The 17,571-nt window shown below is 41.8% G+C and overlaps 1 protein-coding gene across 1 annotated transcript; it reads left to right on the forward strand.

Annotated features, from left to right (window-relative positions):
- The first annotated feature begins 592 nt into the window (after positions 1 to 592).
- On the forward strand, positions 593 to 12,323 carry LOC132342107 (dihydrodiol dehydrogenase 3-like). The gene is made up of 9 exons (XM_024990739.2): positions 593 to 705; positions 2,944 to 3,111; positions 3,384 to 3,500; positions 4,937 to 5,014; positions 5,458 to 5,580; positions 7,448 to 7,557; positions 8,407 to 8,572; positions 11,568 to 11,650; positions 12,135 to 12,323. Exons 1-9 carry the CDS (start codon positions 622 to 624, stop codon positions 12,175 to 12,177), a joined length of 972 nt encoding a protein of 323 aa, XP_024846507.1. The 5' UTR covers positions 593 to 621; the 3' UTR covers positions 12,178 to 12,323.
- Positions 12,324 to 17,571: the final 5,248 nt, after the last annotated feature.

The raw sequence follows: 17,571 nt of genomic DNA on the forward strand, positions 1-17,571 counted from the left end.
GGAAATGGCAACCCACTCCAGTATTCTAGCCTGGTAATTCCATGAACTGTGGAGCCTGGCGGGGTACAGTCCATGGGGTTGTAAGAGTCGGACATGACTTACTGACTATACCTCTACCACCACAGGTGTGTAAAGCAAAATAATTTTGCTGCTGGAAAATTTAAAAAGGCAAATTTGGTTTGTTTTACATTTTTATTCTTTCTTAAGAGATTACATTTTAGAAAATGCTTATTAATCATCACTTCTTAATTGTGTAATTAGTGTGCCTTTCTGTACTATGAAATAGTTGTTTCAATTGATGTTTGATCAAAAGTGGGCTTTATAATTAGAAATGTGAAATGACTGGTATGTGGAGGTTTCTGTGTAACATTTGGTCAATAATTGTTTGGCACGTTTCATCATTATATAACTGAAGTTATTCTGATAAAAAACAAAACAAAACAAACTACCAATGTAACTGGCTTCATTTTTCTTCTTACCTATGGGCACTGGTTTAATCCTCTCCTCCTCCAATGTATCTGTTATCATTGGACAGTCAGCTGGGGTGTTAACTTCCTGTATTTTATAACCTATGGAGGAAGAATAAAAGATCAGTCTGCTTATTCAGAGGTGAAACAGGTAATGGATCCCAAAGGCCAGAGAGTTAAGCTTAATGATGGCCACTTCATTCCTGTCCTGGGATTTGGCACCGCTGTACCTCCAGAGGTATAAGTACTGGTATGGGCTTGAGATATAAATAGTAGTGATGTAACATGAGTGGAAGAGACTTGGGTTGTCAAGCACTGAGCTCCTGGCTAGCTCCTCTAGCCACTATCCAGGCTAGAATCATGTCCTGTCAAAGGGGAGAGAGCATCCAGTCTTCACTCTGCATCAGGGTCTGAGGCTGTGCTCACCTGCAGATTACTTTGGGTTTCCCCCAGTTTCTGTTTCTTTCTCAGCTTTGCAGAAGAGGTGATTCTTGGCTGTCAAGATCACTGGCTGTCTGTTTTGTTTTGAGGGCGATTGCAACAGCCGGGTTTCTCTATGTATTTCATTAGTTCCAGAACTCTTACCTCCTTCAAAAAAAGGTGTGACCCAGAGAAGTATTTGAGGTGGAAGGTCCTAAGGATGAGGTGAATAGGAACTAATGGGAGAGAATTGCTTTTCTACCGTGGGGTGCCTGGTAGGTGCCAGACAAGACACTCTAGCTCTATTTTGCCTTGTACTTTGGTTGCTCCTTGGAAACTTCTAATGGAAAATATAGTGTCATTTGAGGGGATAAGCTACCATCTTACAGGCCAGGTTGTGTAATGTATCCTTGCGTGTTGTAGTGTCTTTTTATTAAAGTGTAGTTTTCAGTGCTTAGACAGAAAAGGGACTAGTGGACAAGTCTCTAGACCTGAAGCTGGAAAGTTTGCTGTCCATCTTGTCTTTAGAGAATGTAGTTGTGATAAGTTCTGATCCTGAAACTTTGCATCTCATTTTTTCATTTGGAAAACAGAAGGAAATATTCAGAGGCATTTTGGAAAGAGAAGACAGGACTTCGTAGTGCAAAGTATGGTAAGGGGAGTAATGTGTCCAGGCTAGTACTGAAGCTCACTGGCCCATTCCTCAGTGCATCCCTGAATGCCCAAATGTTTAAGAAAGACCAGGACCGAACCCAACAGAGGGTGGTTACACCAATTATCTACCTCCTTGAAATAGGAAAGATTCTGACACATGAAAAAGAAATGGAATATTATTTAGCCTTTAAAACAAAGTTAATACTGCCACACAGGTTGAAACCACACAGGTGTACTGGGAGAAGTTTAGCTAAGTGAAGTAAGCCAGAAATAAAAAGACAAATACTACATGATGTCTTCGTGAAAAGTGAAAGTGAATTCGCTCAGTCGTGTCCAACTCTTTGCTACCCCATGGATTGTAGACTACTAGGCTCCTCTGTCCATGGGATTTTCCAGGCAAAAACACTGGAGTGGGTTGCCATTTCCTTCTCCAGGAGATCTTCTTGACCCAGGGATCAAACTTGGTTCTCTCTTATTGTAAGCAGATGCTTTACCATCTGAGCCACCAATGAAGTCTCTTTGTAGGTGGAATCAAAAATAGTGGAACTTATACAAACATAGAGTAGAGAAATGAAGACCAGAAGCTGGAGACAAATCTGCAAAAAATGGAAAGATGTTTGTCAACAATGTAGACCTTCAGTGATAAGATGAATAAGTTGGTGACCTGATGCAAGCACCATGACTATAGTTATGAATAATGGGTTATACCCTGAGATTTTGTAGACACTAGATCTTAAGTTTTCTTACAAACTCCCTAAAGTAAGGTAAGTGAAATGAGGGATCTGCTACCTAGCTTGATTTCAGTGATCATCAACAATGGATCCTTATATAAGAACATTACTTTGTACATCTTGAATAGATACAGCTTATATTTGGTATATTCCACATATCTTCACTGGTAGACAGTGGTCTTAGATGCTTTCACCTTGCTCCTTGATGCTTTTTGTTATTATTGTTGTTCAGTCACTAAGTCATGTCTGACTCGTTGTGATCCTATGGATTGCAGCAGGCCAGGCTCCCTGTCTCTCACTATCTCCTGTAGTTTAATGTCTTTATCATATACCTTACACCTTAGTTGATTTTGCTTCAAGTATCTTATAGTATAAATCTTATTCATGACTACAACTTTATGCTAGGTCCTTTAGGTCCACTGAACCGGGAGGTGGGCTTAGAGTCCTCTGATGCCTGTGATCGACCATAGATCATTAGGGAGGTAAGGGTTACTGAGTTTGTATTTAAAATCTGACTAGGAATGTTCAGGGAAACTGTCCAGGGTTCAGCACCACACATACAGATCTAATCAAAGACATGAAGAAAAGTTGATTCTTTGGAAGATCAAAGCTTGTGCTAGCAATCTCTTAATCATGTGGATGTTAAAATTCTGCCTTTGTTGCTTATGTAGGTTCCTAAGAGAGAAGCTCTGGAAGTTACCAGATTTGCTATAGAGGTTGGGTTCCGCCATATTGACTGTGCTTATGTGTACAAAAATGAAGAGCACGTTGGCCAGGCCATTCGAAGCAAGATTGCAGATGGCACTGTGAAGAGAGAAGACATATTCTACACGTCAAAGGTGTTGTGTGTTGTGTGTGTGAATATGTGGGCTTGTGAGTGTGCCCTGGTGGCTAATATATAATGGGATCATTTGTTTGGTGAAGAGTTGATTGGTGAACTATGCTTCTTGGTATATTCTTAAGGTATTAGAAATCCTTGGTGTTCAGTGGTTAAGAGTTGGCACATTACCATCATTGGTCAAGAAAGTAATATCCCACAAGTTACATAGTAAAACCAAAAGAAACTTCCCTAATTATTATTAATAAAATTTCTATTGTTTAATATTTTCAGCTTTGGTGCACTTTCCATCAACCAGAGTTGGTCAGACCAGCCTTGGAAAAGTCACTGAAAAATCTTCAACTGGACTATGTCGATCTCTATATTATTCATTTTCCACTGGCTATGAAGGTCGGAAATATGTGTGATCACATCGATGTTATATCTTGTGTTAGAATGTGCGTCAACTTGCATGGATGGTTGAATTAAGATTTTTATTAGTAGATTGAAGGGATGATAATGCTAGAGTAGACTCCCCCAAATAAGCCTTTGTGGTCATCTATTTACTGAGTTTCTTTGAATCTGTTACATGCCTCTGAGACAAAGGAGTTAATAATCTGAGAGTCTCTGCCTGAAAAACTTGAGGAAGTAGAAATAGGTGAGTTCTGCACACAGTCCTGGTTATGACTCCTGAGTGTCTGGGGATTTCATGAACCAAGAGTTTGGTGAAGCCGTGGTGAGCATGACACTGCCTTACATTGAACATGATGACTTTATCTTGTCTTTCATCCTTTTAAGTTGAGCAGATTTGGTGGTGCTCCCACTTGGGTGAGTCTAAACCTTGTACCTTTATAGGGAATTAGGAGACATTGTCTACAGTCCTGCCCTACTTTACGATGAGATGTTTAGACTGCACTTAGTCATTAAGAATGTTTTACTTAGAAGTCAAATAGGGGCGCTGTATCAACCAAGAGGGGTGGGATTTGGAGGGAGATGGGAAGGAGGTTCAAAAGGGAGGAGATATATGTTTACCTATGGCTGATTCATGTTGAGGTTTGACAGAAAACAACAAAATTCTGTAAAGCAATGATCCTTCAATAAAAAAAGAAATTAAAAAGAAAGAATGGTTTACTTAGAACTCTTGATTTCAAGTTACAGAAATCAACTCAAACCATCTAATGCAAAATAGCTAAGTGGACTATGTAGACTGCAAGTCTCAGAGCGAGAAATTTGAGGATTTGCAGGACTCTTCAGAAATGTCTCCTTTTTCTATCCCTTATCATGGCATTACTATATTTTTACTGAACATTTTCCATTGGTGGCAAGTATGATTTTGGGGGCATTTCAAGGCTCAGGGTCATGAATATTTGAGAGCATGTCTGGCTCTTCCACACTCCATGCCAACCTAATGAGAGCTTTGCTGGTTCACATGCCAGCTCTAGGGCATCTGATACTCAAAGGGAAAAGGAAATCTGAGTATCTAGCCCAGGTGTAGCTTTCAATTTTTATTCTGGAAATTATAGCATGGAACTTACAGCAATTCTCAGACCAGAGACATTTCAAGAAAGGCAAGTACAAGAAACAGACAAAATTCACAGAAGTCACTGGAAGTCCCTATTTTTTAGGACATATAAAAATTGTATTTTTTGTAACATATAATAAGTGTAAGACAATAGAATAAGCCTTCCTCCTATAGAAGTTGCTTACAACTCCATACATAAATCACCTCGCAAATGTAGAAAGTTGTAAACCTACCTCATGGAGATTTAATTCCTGGTGCCTTGCAGCTTGGCTAAATGTGGAGAAATTATTTTATCACATCTCCAATATTTCTGCTTCTGTTCCAGCCAGGGGAGGAATTATTTCCAAAAGATGAAAATGGAAAACTGATATTTGACTTGGTGGATCTCTGTCACACATGGGAGGTGAGTCCAGGGAGGAGAGAACCAGTGGAGGATCCAGGTGAGGGGGAACCTCCTTCATTTCTTCCACCTCTGAGAATGGGCTGTGGCCCATCTGACTCAGCAGTTCATGAATCTAAGGGCTGCGATGCTGAGGTTGTGGGGAGGAAACCATTGCTGAAATGTTTCCATGGAGGAATGAAATGGAGAATTTTGGACAATGAAGACAATGCATTTTTCCTTCCATATATGTCTTCTTCAGTTTTTTTTATGGAGGAAATGGTAATTCTTCAATTTATGTGTTGACTTTCTTCCATTTTTTCCTCTTGATACTCAACACTAGTTCTTTTTTTTTTTTTTTTTTTCAACACTAGTTCTTGAACGTGACCATGTTTATTGATTTTTTCAGCATTTGTTCTTGTTCTATTGTCCATTCCAAGTGACTGTTCACCACCCCTCCCTTCCAGGCCCTGGAGAAGTGTAAGGATGCAGGGCTGACCAAGTCCATCGGGGTGTCCAACTTCAACCGTAAGCAGCTGGAGAAGATCCTAAACAAGCCGGGGCTCAAGTATAAGCCCGTCTGCAACCAGGTGAGCAACTCAGCTCCTCTCTCTCCTGCTCTTCAGACCCTCCTTCTTGCACTAAAGCCAGACGTCTGTCTTTCCTTCCCTCCTGTTCATCCGACCTTTGTGGACAGAGGACTCTAGAGAACAGAATCTCTATCTGGATGGTGTGACTAGAACCCAAAATAGTATCTCTATGTAGTCTGGATGGAAAAGGTGTGGAGGGCATCCTGCTGAATTGTAGGTAGAACCTAGAAGTAGAGGTAGGAGGTGTTTCCCTGAGATTAAAGGATGACAAGATTGAATGGGAAAGTGCCCTGAAATGAACTGTGTATAGGAAGGAAGCCATGAAAACATAGAATGAGAAGTAAATTAATAAAGTAACAAATCAGCTGATATGGGTGGTAAGGGTTTGTGTTGGGTTCTGATGGCTGAATCCTTAGTCTTGTTGTCTCAGCATTTATGAGTCTCAACAGGGAGCACAGAACAGAAACATGTGCTGGAGATGATGAAAGTCATCCAGTTTAGAGGGTGAAGTTAAAGGTTTGTGATGATGCTAACAGAAGATAAAACATTTACTCGGGAATATCTACCAAATGTAGAGTACACCTTTTGATTACTCAGTCTTGGACTGGTTCTTCCATCCATGGTCTGTGAAAAAATTAACTGTATAAGCACACTTTTCTCTATTTCTCTCTAGATGTTGATATTTCCAGTTTACATTTAATGTTGCGATCTTTCTTTTCAGTTCAGTTAAGTGGCTCAGTCATGTCCAGCTCTTTGCGATCCCATGAACCGCAGCATGCCAGGCCTCCCTGTCCATCACTCACTCCTGGAGTCTACCCAAACCCATGTCCATTGAGTCGGTGATACCATCCAACCATCTCATCCTCTGTTGTCCCCTTCTCCTCCTGCCCTCAATCTTTCCCAGCATCAGGGTCTTTTCAAATGAGTCAGCTCTTTGCATCAGGTGGCCAAAGTATTGGAGCTTCACCTTCAGCATCAGTCCTACCAAAGAACATCCAGGACTGATCTCCTTTAGAATGGACTGGTTGGATCTCCTTGCAGTCCAGGGGACTCTCAAGAGTCTTCTCCAACAACACAGTTCAAAAGCATCAATTCTTTGACACTCAGCTTTCTTTATAGCCCAACTCTCACATCCATATGTAACCACTGGAATAATCATAGCCTTGACTAGACAGATGTTTGTTGACAAAATAATGTCTCTTTTTAAATATGCTGTCTAGGTTGGTCATAACTTTCCTTCTAAGGAATAAGTGTCTTTTAATTTCATGGCTGCAATCACCATCTGCAGTGATTTTGGAGCCCCCAAAAATAAAGTCTGACACTGTTTCCACTGTTTCCCCATCTATTTGCCATGAAGTGATGGGACCAGATGCCATGATCTTAATTTTCTAAATGTTGAGCTTTAAGCCAACTTTTTCACTCTCCACTTTCACTTTCATCAAGAGGCTCTTTAGTTCCTCTTCACTTTCTGCCATAAGGGTGGTATCATCTGCATATCTGAGGTTATTGATATTTCTCCCGGCAATCTTGATTCCAGCTTGTGCTTCCTCCAGCCCAGCGTTTCTCATGATGTACTCTGCATATAAGTTAAATAAGCAGGGTGACAATATACAGCCTTGATGTACTCCTTTTCCTAATTTTCCTATTTGGAACCAGTGTGTTGTTCCATGTCCAATTCTAACTGTTGCTTCCTGACGTGCACATAGGTTTCTCAAGAGGCAGGTCAGGTGGTCTGGTATTCCCATTGCTTTCAGAATTTTCCACAGTTTATCTCTCCTTTAGGCACTTAAAAATTTTAATCTTTATCTGTCATATTAATATTCCCTTTTCAAATAATCTGACACTCTTCTCTGTTGACATTCTACAGGTGGAATGTCACCCTTATCTCAACCAGAGCAAGCTGTTGGATTTCTGCAAGTCACATGATATTGTTCTTGTTGCCTATGGTGCTCTGGGATCCCAACGAATAAAAGAATGGTATTGAATCCTGTTGAAGACAAGTGGGAGTTTCCCTAAAATTCAATTTTTGATGAGATATTTTAAAATACACTACTCAGATAACTCATAAGCAGAGGAGAGAGAGGGGACAGATGGAATATTTTCTTCTCTTTTAACTTCCCATTACCCAGACATTTTTCATACATTGTATTAGCTTGTAGACTCATCATTAACAGATATATGCATTAAAAATCTATATATAATCCCCTAGTTGGACCAGAGACACAAGCTTATGCCATGATTTATGTAGTTGTTAACTAATAACACGTTTCTAAAAATAGAAATTCCAAATCTCATTTACCTTATGCCTAAAATTGGGATAATCATATACAATTCTCAGGTCTATTATGATAGAAAAAACTAAACTTGAACCATTTTTGTAAATATGGGAATACATGTCTCTGATTTTGAAGCTACTTACTTTTTATCAATAGGAAAGTGAAAATAAAAACAATCCATGGTCTTTCCCTTCTGTTTCTCGATTCATGCCCTTGATTATAGAAGAAAAACAACCTCTGAGAATTAAAGAAAAACCCCGCAACTTTAGCAATCCTGGTCTGAGGTCAATAATGCATCTGAACCACCTGCAGAGCTTTGTAAACACAGAATGGGAGGTGACACAGTTGAGATGCTGATTCAGTTTCTCTTCAGCTAAGCCATGAAATTTGTATTTCTAACAAAATCCCAGGTGATACTGATGATGCTGGTCCATGGACCACACTTTGAGAAGCACTGGTGTAGAGTGTACCTACTTTATCTGTTTGGGAAAACTACTCATGAACTGAGTACTTAGTCTCAGGTCCTCAGCATTTCTGAATTTTCTTCCAGGGTGAATCCGAACCACCCCGTTCTCTTGGAGGACCCAGTTCTCTGTGCCATTGCCAAAAAGCACAAGCAAACCCCAGCTCTGGTTGCCCTTCACTACCAGGTACAACGTGGGGTTGTGGTTCTGGCCAAGAGTTACAACAAGAAGCGGATCAAAGAGAACATACAGGTGATGAGTGGAGCTGTTGGCAGAGGGGTCCTAAGGAATATCCTTCATGAGGGTCATTCTTTGTCTCTCAAGACTTTCCTTGAGACAAGATGAATTACCTGTTCTTCCCTTTGCATGAATGCCTTGTATGTATTCCTGATGGTTTTCTCCTCCTACTGTGGTAGGAGGTGGCTTGGCTGCAGAGGGTTCTATTCTGTTCAGTTGCTCAGTCATGTCTGACTCTTTTCAACCCCATGGACTGCAGCACGCCAGGCTTCTCTGTCCATCACCAACTCCCGTAGATTGCTCAAAGTCATGTCCATCAAGCTGTTGGTGCCACCCAATCATCTCATCCTCTATCTTCCCCTATTCCTCCTGCCTTCCATCTTTTGCAGCATCAGGGTCTTTTCCAATGAGTCAGTTCTTTATATCAGGTGGCCAAAGTATTGGAGCTTCACCTTCAGCATCAGTCCTCCCAATGAATATTCAGGACTGGTTTCCTTTACAATTGACTGGTTTGATCTCTTTGCAGTCCAAGGGACTCTCAAAAGTCTTCTCCAACATCACAGTTCAAAAGCATCAGTTCTTTGGTGCTCAGCTTTCTTTATGGTCTACCTCTCACATCCATACATGGCTACTGGAAAAAGCATAGCTTTGACTGTGGACTTTTGTCGGTAAAGTAATGTCTCTGCTTTTTAATATACTGTCTAGTTTTGTCATAGCTTTTCTTAGAAGGAGCAAAGGTCTTTTAATTTCATGGCTGCAGTCACGATCTATAGTGATTTTGGAGCCCAAGAAATTAAATTTGGACAGAAAATGGAGATTTTAGTTACAGTGCTAGGTCTTCAGTTTATCCTATCACCTTGTACAAATGATGTCTTCTTACCTTCATTCTCAATGGATGAAATTGCATTATGTGATTATTTTAAGCCATTTGGACTGTTTTAACAAAATGCCACAGATCTGATGTCTCAGAAACAATGAAAATTTGTTTCTCACATTTCTGAAGCTGGAGGTCTGAGGTCAGAGTGCCTGTATGTTCATGTAATGGCCCCTCCTCTATGTCATAAAGTTCTCCTTGTATCTTAACATGGTTGAGGGGCAACAGAGTTCTCTCAAGTTTCTTATATGACTGTGATATTGTTGAAATCTCATTCACAAAGGCTCCACCATCATGACCTAATCACTCCTGAATGGCTCCATTTCTAACACGATCCACATGTGAATTTTGAAGCATGAAAATTATGGCAGCAATCTTTCATCTCCAAACCATCGTGGTTTTATTTTGCATTTTCCTGAATACCAATAAGGTTTCATCTTCATATATTTAACCTTCTTGAGTTTCTGTTTTTGTGAAGTTCCTCTTCAAGACTTTGTCCACTTTTGCATGATGTCTCTCATTTTTTTCTGTGTAAGAGACCATTGCTCTTCCCTTAGGCATAGGTGTACAGAAAACTCTCCTCAGTTTTAAGATTTAATGCAGAGATCAGTTATGCATCTCTTGATTCTGTGGTTTGAGATTCTGCCTGCACTCAGCTCAACTGTTGTCCTCTTGGCTGGGCTCCCTCATGCATTTGCAGTTCAGTGCAGAGCAGCTTGGCAGTTCTGCTGTAGCAGGTGGATATGACTCTTCTCAGAGGAGCCTGCACATTTCTCCATGTAGTTTTTCATATATATTTGGCTAGGCTGTGGTCAGCTAACCTGATTTTCATCTCAGGACAGTGCTGTGATTTCAAGCCAGGGAGTGGGAAAAAAATCCATGTCATTATCTCAGCTCAGAACTAAGTCACCACTTCTTGCACATTTCAGTCTCCATTGCAAGTTATAGGTCAGGCCATGTCTAGGGTCAGGTGCATAGGCCCTTGAAAAATTGTTTTTCTGTTTCCATTCAAATTTGATTCAAAAATACACCTGAAACTGATTTTCTAATATGATATAAAAATGGTTGCCTATATGTTTATTTACTTAAATGTATTTAATAGATTTTCATTATCAACTCTGTCATATAATAAGTGTCCATAAGTACATTTGTGGCCCTTCTCTCCTATTTAACTATTCAGTTTTCTGTTCTGTGTTTTAAAAATGGAAAATAAGTGTTTTTTCTCAGAATTATACATTTGTCTTTAAGGATGTCTTGACTGCTCTTGACTGGCTGTTCTTTTATTTAAAATTTAGTATCACTTTTTGGATTTCCACAAAGGAATATGTAATTAAGTCATGTTCATGTTGCACTGAATCACTGGATCACTCTGTAAAATGTATTTCTTTAGAAAGTTGAGCTTTTTTCTCATGACTTTGATGTGAATTTTTAATAGTTTGTTGTTCTTTAATGTTTTAAACACCATTCATTCATAGCTGTTTACACTAAAGCATTAGTTGCTTTAGTTGTATACGACTCTTTGCGACCCCATGGACTGTAGCCTGCCAGGCTCCTCTGTCCATGTGATTCTCCAGGCAAGAAAGCTGGAGTGGGTTGCCATTTCCTTCTCCAGGACATTTCCCCAACACAGGGATCTTCTCCACTAAGGCATTGATGTATAGGTTTCGTTAGATTTACTCATAGATAATGAGCAAGTTTCATAACAGATTTCTGAACAGGATTTCAAGGGAGCATTTCCTTCCCACACTGCTTCAGCTGAACGCTGTCACCCTTCGGGCGTGTTAGGGAGAGGCAATCAGCCTAATGTTAGCTCAGGTTCAGTATCGAATCAGGAGTGTCTAAAGCAGAGTGTTTGGAAAAGCAGGTTTTAGTTTGTTTTCTGTCACAAGTGATTCACTCAGAAAGATAAGGGACTGATGTGCTGTAATGTTTGTGAGGTGGACAGAGAAGGAGAAGGTGTGGGAAGGAAAGGTGAGAACTCAGCAGACGGACCCAGGTTATTCTCCTGGAAGCTGAGGACAGACACGTCTTCCCTGTCCCCTCTTCTTGTCTCCATCCAGCTGGAAAGTCCTCCAGTCCCCAGGGGGAGGCCAGCTCCTTCCGGGAGAGGTTAATGTGATTGTTCCTTCCTTCCAGGTGTTTGACTTTGAACTGAGTCCGGACGACATGAAAGCAATTGATGGCCTCAACAGAAATCTAAGATACTATGAATTTCTAATGTAAGTGACTGTTTCACACACACAGTTTTTTTTTTTTTTTTTTGCTGCAGGCAGGTAAGCAGGGGAACTAAGCTTTTTAAAAAGCTTAATTCTTGGAAGACAGTCCTGATTTCTAGTGTAGGAGTCAGCCAGTTACTTCCTGCAGACCTCAAACCAGAGATTTCCTCCAGGGCTTCATCCTGATCAACAGAAATGTGACTGGGGACCAGGACAGTCCATCAGTAAAATTCCCACGGTTGACATTGTGGTGAATAAATTCACTACTTTGTACCCCTAATCCCTGTGCCTGGTGTACCTTCTCTCAGAGCCCATGGAGCCAGGAAACACAAAGGGCACAGTGCCTGCAGCCCACTATTCTTTCAGGGACCAGTGAACATGTTTAATTGTTAATTCTATTTACGTCAGGGGAAAATGATTACATTAATTAAAACTATGTTATAATGATGCCAGATCTCATAAATGAATCAACCTCTTTGTCTTCCAGTGGTCTCAGCCACCCTGAGTATCCATACCATGAAGAATATTGACTCTCAGCTCTCACTGTGGTTCTACCATAACTTGTTACTTCTAGGGTGGTGAAGGAAATTTTTATGCCTGAAGAAGAAGTTTAAATAAAGTGTCTGAACTTCTGAAACCATGCTTTTTCTTTTAAAAATAAACTGTTTATGAAACAGCATAGACTTAAAAGAATACGCTTTCTTCCTGATGATTCAAATAATACATATATATGACAGAATATTTAGATAGAGAAGGGACAGGATGGGCAGTGATGATCAGCTGTATTTACCCATTGGATAACAGTTACCTTTGATGTGTTTACCTTGTGATTTTCCTAGGCAAATATGTGTGTTTGTTTATTTATGAAGATAAATAAACTTCAATCTACAGGTTGTATACTTCTCTTGAAACATAGCCTAAGTATCTTGGTAAGCTAAAAATATGAGTTAAAAAATCCAGTATTATATTTTGCTTCCTGTATAGTAAGCAGCACATTCTAGTCATTTATGTAATTTCTTATTTGTCTGCCCATGCTCAGCATTTTGATGAATCTTTACATATTTTGAGTTTATTCATTGGTCATTTAGCCAAACTTTATTGAGCATTCTTTAGTAAGAAATTGTTATATCAACAAATGTCAATAAGTGAAATGAGAAATGTCTTGAGTCATTAGTCTTGTGGAGAATGAAACTGTGAAGGATATGAGGAGAATTTAACTTTTAGAAATGTGTAAGTGTCTGTTGAGATAATTCTGCACAATTTCTCCTATTTCTTCTGTACATCTTTTAGGCAGAGACACCAAATCTCCTTCACCTCACCCACCTTTTCATTTTTACAAACAGCCTTGCAACACAGAGACAGTGGCTCCCTGCATTTCTCTGGAATAGTAAACAGTTATTCCAGGAAGGAAGAGTATTCATGGAACATTTAAGGGCCAGCAAGTTGACTGATTTGGGTGGATTTAGTGAGGTGGGGACGGAGGAGCTGAAGACAAGTCAGAGAGCCAGTGGGGCAGGGGGTCCTTGTCACATAAGCTTTTAAAGGACTTTACTGTGAGGGAAATGGAGAAGGATATTTCCAGAACACTGCTTCTTGGGCCCCTCTCTGATAGCCAGTGGCCACCCTGGCCTGTCCAGACATCCTGCTGATCTGAGCCGGCTCTGTATCCCCCACTACCCACTCTGCCCAGCACAGGTGGCCCTCGCCCCAGGGAGAGTGAACTGGATCCAGAGGCACTGAGGGGGCATGTCTGGGCTGGGGGCACACGGGCTGCCCAGTAAATCAGCCAAGTCCTGGGCAGTGTCTGGTGGCCCCCTCAGCCTGTTCTAGGAGCAGGAGTGGGTGCATGTCTCAGGAGAAAAGTCAGGTTCCCAGGCCTCCTGTGGGTCCCCCTGGGTTCACAGCAGCTGCGGGGCTATGACCTCCTGGCATCGTCCCAGGGCTGCGGTGCCCAGTGCATGGTGTGCACGGGTCTCTCCAGGGAGGACCTCTGAGCCCCTGTCCCCACTCCTCGTCTGGGCCCTCCCGGGGACTCAGTCTTGATCTGACGGCTTCTCTTCCCTTCCCAGCCAGCTCCGTGGGGATGGTTCTATCCAGCCTTGGTGTGGACAAGGCTTCCTGCTGGTGTCGTGTGTTTTCAGGAGATGTGACCCTGATGTGCTCCTGGTGGGGGGTGGGGGTGATCTCAGCGTCAGCTTATCTACCTGAAGCTCCTCCCCAGGACAATGTGTGACACTCACTATGCACTAAGTGTGGCTCCCGTGACAGTTCTGGAAGAGTCGGTGCCAATTTCTTTTCTTCCTTTCGTGAATCAGACTTCCTAGGTAGGGCAGGGGTAAAGAATCTGCCTGCCAATGCAGTAGATGCAGGTTGGATCCCTGATCCAGGAAGATCCTCTGGCAAAGGAAATGGCAGCCCACTCCAGTATTCTTGCCTGCAGAATCCCATGGACAGAGAAACCTGTGGGGCTACCATCCAGTTCAGTTCAGTTCAGTTGCTCAGTCGTGTCCTACTTTTTGCGACCCCATGAATCACAGCACGCCAGGCCTCCCTGTCCATCACCAACTCCCAGAATTCATTCAGACTCACGTACATCGAGTCAGTGATGCCATCCAGCCATCTCATCCTCTGTCGTCCCCTTCTCCTCATGCCCCCAATCCCTCCCAGCATCACAGTCTTTTCCAATGAGTCAACTCTTTGCATGAGGTGGCCAAAGTACTGGAGTTTCAGCTTCAGCATCATTCCCTTCAAAGAAATCCCAGGGCTGATCTCCTTCAGAATGGATTGGTTGGATCTCCTTGCAGTCCAGGGGACTCTCAAGAGTCTTCTTCAACACCACAGTTCAAAACCACCAATTCTTCAGTGCTCAGCTTTCTTCACAGTCCAACTCTCACATCCATACATGACCACTGGAAAAACCATAGCCTTGACTAGATGGACCTTTGTTGGCAAAGTAATGTCTCTGCTTTTGAATATGCTATCTAGGTTGGTCATACTTTTCTTCCAAGGAGTAAGCATCTTTTAATTTCATGGCTGCAATCACCATCTGCAGTGATTTTGGAGCCCCAAAAAATAAAGTCTGACACTGTTTCCACTGTTTCCCCATTTATTTCCCATGAAGTGATGGGACCAGATGCCACGATCTTCGTTTTCCAAATGTTGAGCTGTAAGCCAACTTTTTCACTCTCCTCTTTCACTTTCATCAAGAGGCTTTTTAGTTCCTCTTCACTTTCTGCCATAAGGGTGGTGTCATCTGCATATCTGAGGTTATTGATATTTCTCCCGGCAATCTTGATTCCAGCTTGTGCTTCCTCCAGCCCAGCGTTTCTCATGATGTACTCTGCATAAAAGTTAAATAAGCAGGGTGACAATATACAGCCTTGATGTACTCCTTTTCCTATTTGGAACCAGTCTGTTGTTCCATGTCCAGTTCTAACTGTTGCTTCCTGACGTGCATATAGGTTTCTCAAGAGGCAGGTCAGGTGGTCTGGTATTCCCATCTCTTTCAGAATATTCCACAGTTTATTGTGATCCACACAGTCAAAGGCTTTGGCATAGTCAATAAATCAGAAATAGATGTTTTCCAAAAAGAATGAATGGATGGAGCCAAAGCAAAAACAATACACAGTTGTGGATGTAACTGGTGATAGAAGCAAGGTCTGATGCTGTAAAGAGCAATATTGCATAGGAACTTGGAATGTTAGGTCCATGAATCAAGGCAAATTATAAGTGGTCAAACAGGAAATGGCAAGAGTGAACGTTGACATTGTAGGAATCAGCGAACTAAAATGGACTGGAATGGATGAATTTAACTCAGATGACCATTATATCTACTACTGCAGGCAGGGATCCCTTAGAAGAAATGGAGTAGCCATCATGGTCAACAAAAGAGTCTGAAATGCAGTACTTGAATGCAATCTCAAAAATGACAGAATGATCTCTGTTCGTTTCCAAGGCAAACCATTCAATATCACAGTAATCCAAATCTATGCCCAACCAGTAACGCCGAAGAAGCTGAAGTTGAACGGTTCTATGAAGACCTACAAGACCTTTTAGAACTAACACCCCAAAAAGATGTCCTTTTCATTATAGGGGACTGGAATGCAAAAGTAGGAAGTCAGGAAACACCTGGAGTAACAGGCAAATTTGGCCTTGGAATACGGAATGAAGCAGGGCAAAGACTGATAGAGTTTTGCCAAGAAAATGCACTGGTCATAGCAAACACCCTCTTCCAACAACACAAGAGAAGACTCTACACATGGACATCACCAGATGGTCAACACCGAAATCAGATTGATTATATTCTTTGCAGCCAAAGATGGAGAAGCTCTATACAGTCAACAAAAACAAGACCAGGAGCTGACTGTGGCTCAGATCATGAACTCCTTATTGCCAAATTCAGACTTAAATTGAAGAAAGTAGGGAAAACCACTAGACCATTCAAGGCTACCATCTATGGGTTTACAAAAGAAGGGTCTTGACTTAGCGACTAAACAGTAACAGAAACCGTTTCATGGCTCATGTTTTTCTCTTTCTTTTTTCCTCTCTGTCTCTTTTTTAGCTTTCCCCCTCCTTGTTTCTTTATTGTATGCCTTTTCTCTCTCTTCCTCTGTGTGTTCATGACTGGGTTCTTGAACAACCACAGCATACCTACTGTTTGCAGATTTGTACCACATCCTGATTGTCCTTCACTAGCTGACGTGGCATGTGCCTGGTCCTGGGGTCAGCCCAACAGGAAACTAAGGGCAACTCAGTTGATTTCTGAGTCACAACTTACCTGGCCCCTGAGTTTTGAGGAATTTATGACTGTTTTTGAGTGCCCTGTGTTTGCATGTGTGTGTGTGTTAGTCGTGCAGACGTGTCCAACTCTTTGCGACCCCATGGACTGTAACCTGACAGGTTTCTCTGTCCGTGGAATTCTTCCCCCAGAATACTGAAGTGGATTGCTATTTCCTTCTCCAGAGGAACTTCCCAACCTGGGGGGTTGAACCCTGGTTTCCTGCATCACAGGAAGATTCTTTACTTTTTGAGCTAATATCACCTTGTCTAGGCAACCACAGTATGGCACCCAGCACTCTCAGACACACTCCCACAACCTGCTTCCTCATGGGCAGTCCCAGTATGACCTAGGAATGTGTTTATAAGGCTCGGAAAGTGCAAGGAGACACACTGCCCTGTCTCTGGAAGTTAGGCCTTTTGGCAAACTTGGAGGTCTCACATCTTAGAAGCTGGATAGTTCCTGATAGATAGAGGCCTGAAAACACACTCTGTGTTGATGCCTTTCCTTCCTTGAAGCCCTACAACCCCCGAAATCTACACCCCAGTTCCATCAGGGTTTTACATGGTCCAGTCTGTGTCTCCACCCTTACTCCCTTGTCCTTGGCCCCATATATATATAGTCTGCCTGCAACTGTAAGGAACCACTCCAGCTGCTCTTCAGTTTAAGCTCAGTTAAGTGAAATGGATATCAGTCTCCAGGCAGCCCCTAAGTAGGGGAGAATATTGCACATGAGGATTTCTGCAATGAGTCTGCTTTGAGGGAGGCACCAGGGTGCTGAGCCACCACCCTTTACAGATCAAGACGGCTCTGTTCAAGTCACAGGAGAGGTGAGTATGAACAAAAACACACAGAAATGTCCTTCCAGTCTTCTGGATCTTCCCTAGTTACGGATTCACTTTGTTGCTGAAGATGTTTGTTTGACTGTTTTCCAGAACTCCTGTGATGTTTTTCAGCTGCTTTCTCTTGCCATGCTTCCCTTTCCAAGGGAGACTTCACTCCTCCTAGCTCACTATTTTGCTGACATCACTCTATGTGTTCAACTGTATTTTCCTTCACAACATCCACTTGTGCCAGTGCATCATGATTTCCCTTACTCTTCCGAAATTTGTTGCAATTTCAGTTGTTTATAGGTTTTCCTCTTATG

This window comes from Bos taurus, chromosome 1 (genome assembly GCF_002263795.3).
Source record: "Bos taurus isolate L1 Dominette 01449 registration number 42190680 breed Hereford chromosome 1, ARS-UCD2.0, whole genome shotgun sequence".
NCBI classification, from domain to species: Eukaryota; Metazoa; Chordata; class Mammalia; order Artiodactyla; family Bovidae; genus Bos; species Bos taurus.

Coding starts and splice junctions, on each gene's coding strand:
- LOC132342107 (XM_024990739.2), top strand. CDS start 622: ATGGATCCCAAAGGCCAGAGAGTTAAGCTTAATGATGGCCACTTCATT. Junction 5,581..7,447: donor ATAAGCCCGTCTGCAACCAG/GTGAGCAACTCA, acceptor GACATTCTACAG/GTGGAATGTCACCCTTATCT. Junction 11,651..12,134: donor AGATACTATGAATTTCTAAT/GTAAGTGACTGT, acceptor TTTGTCTTCCAG/TGGTCTCAGCCACCCTGAGT.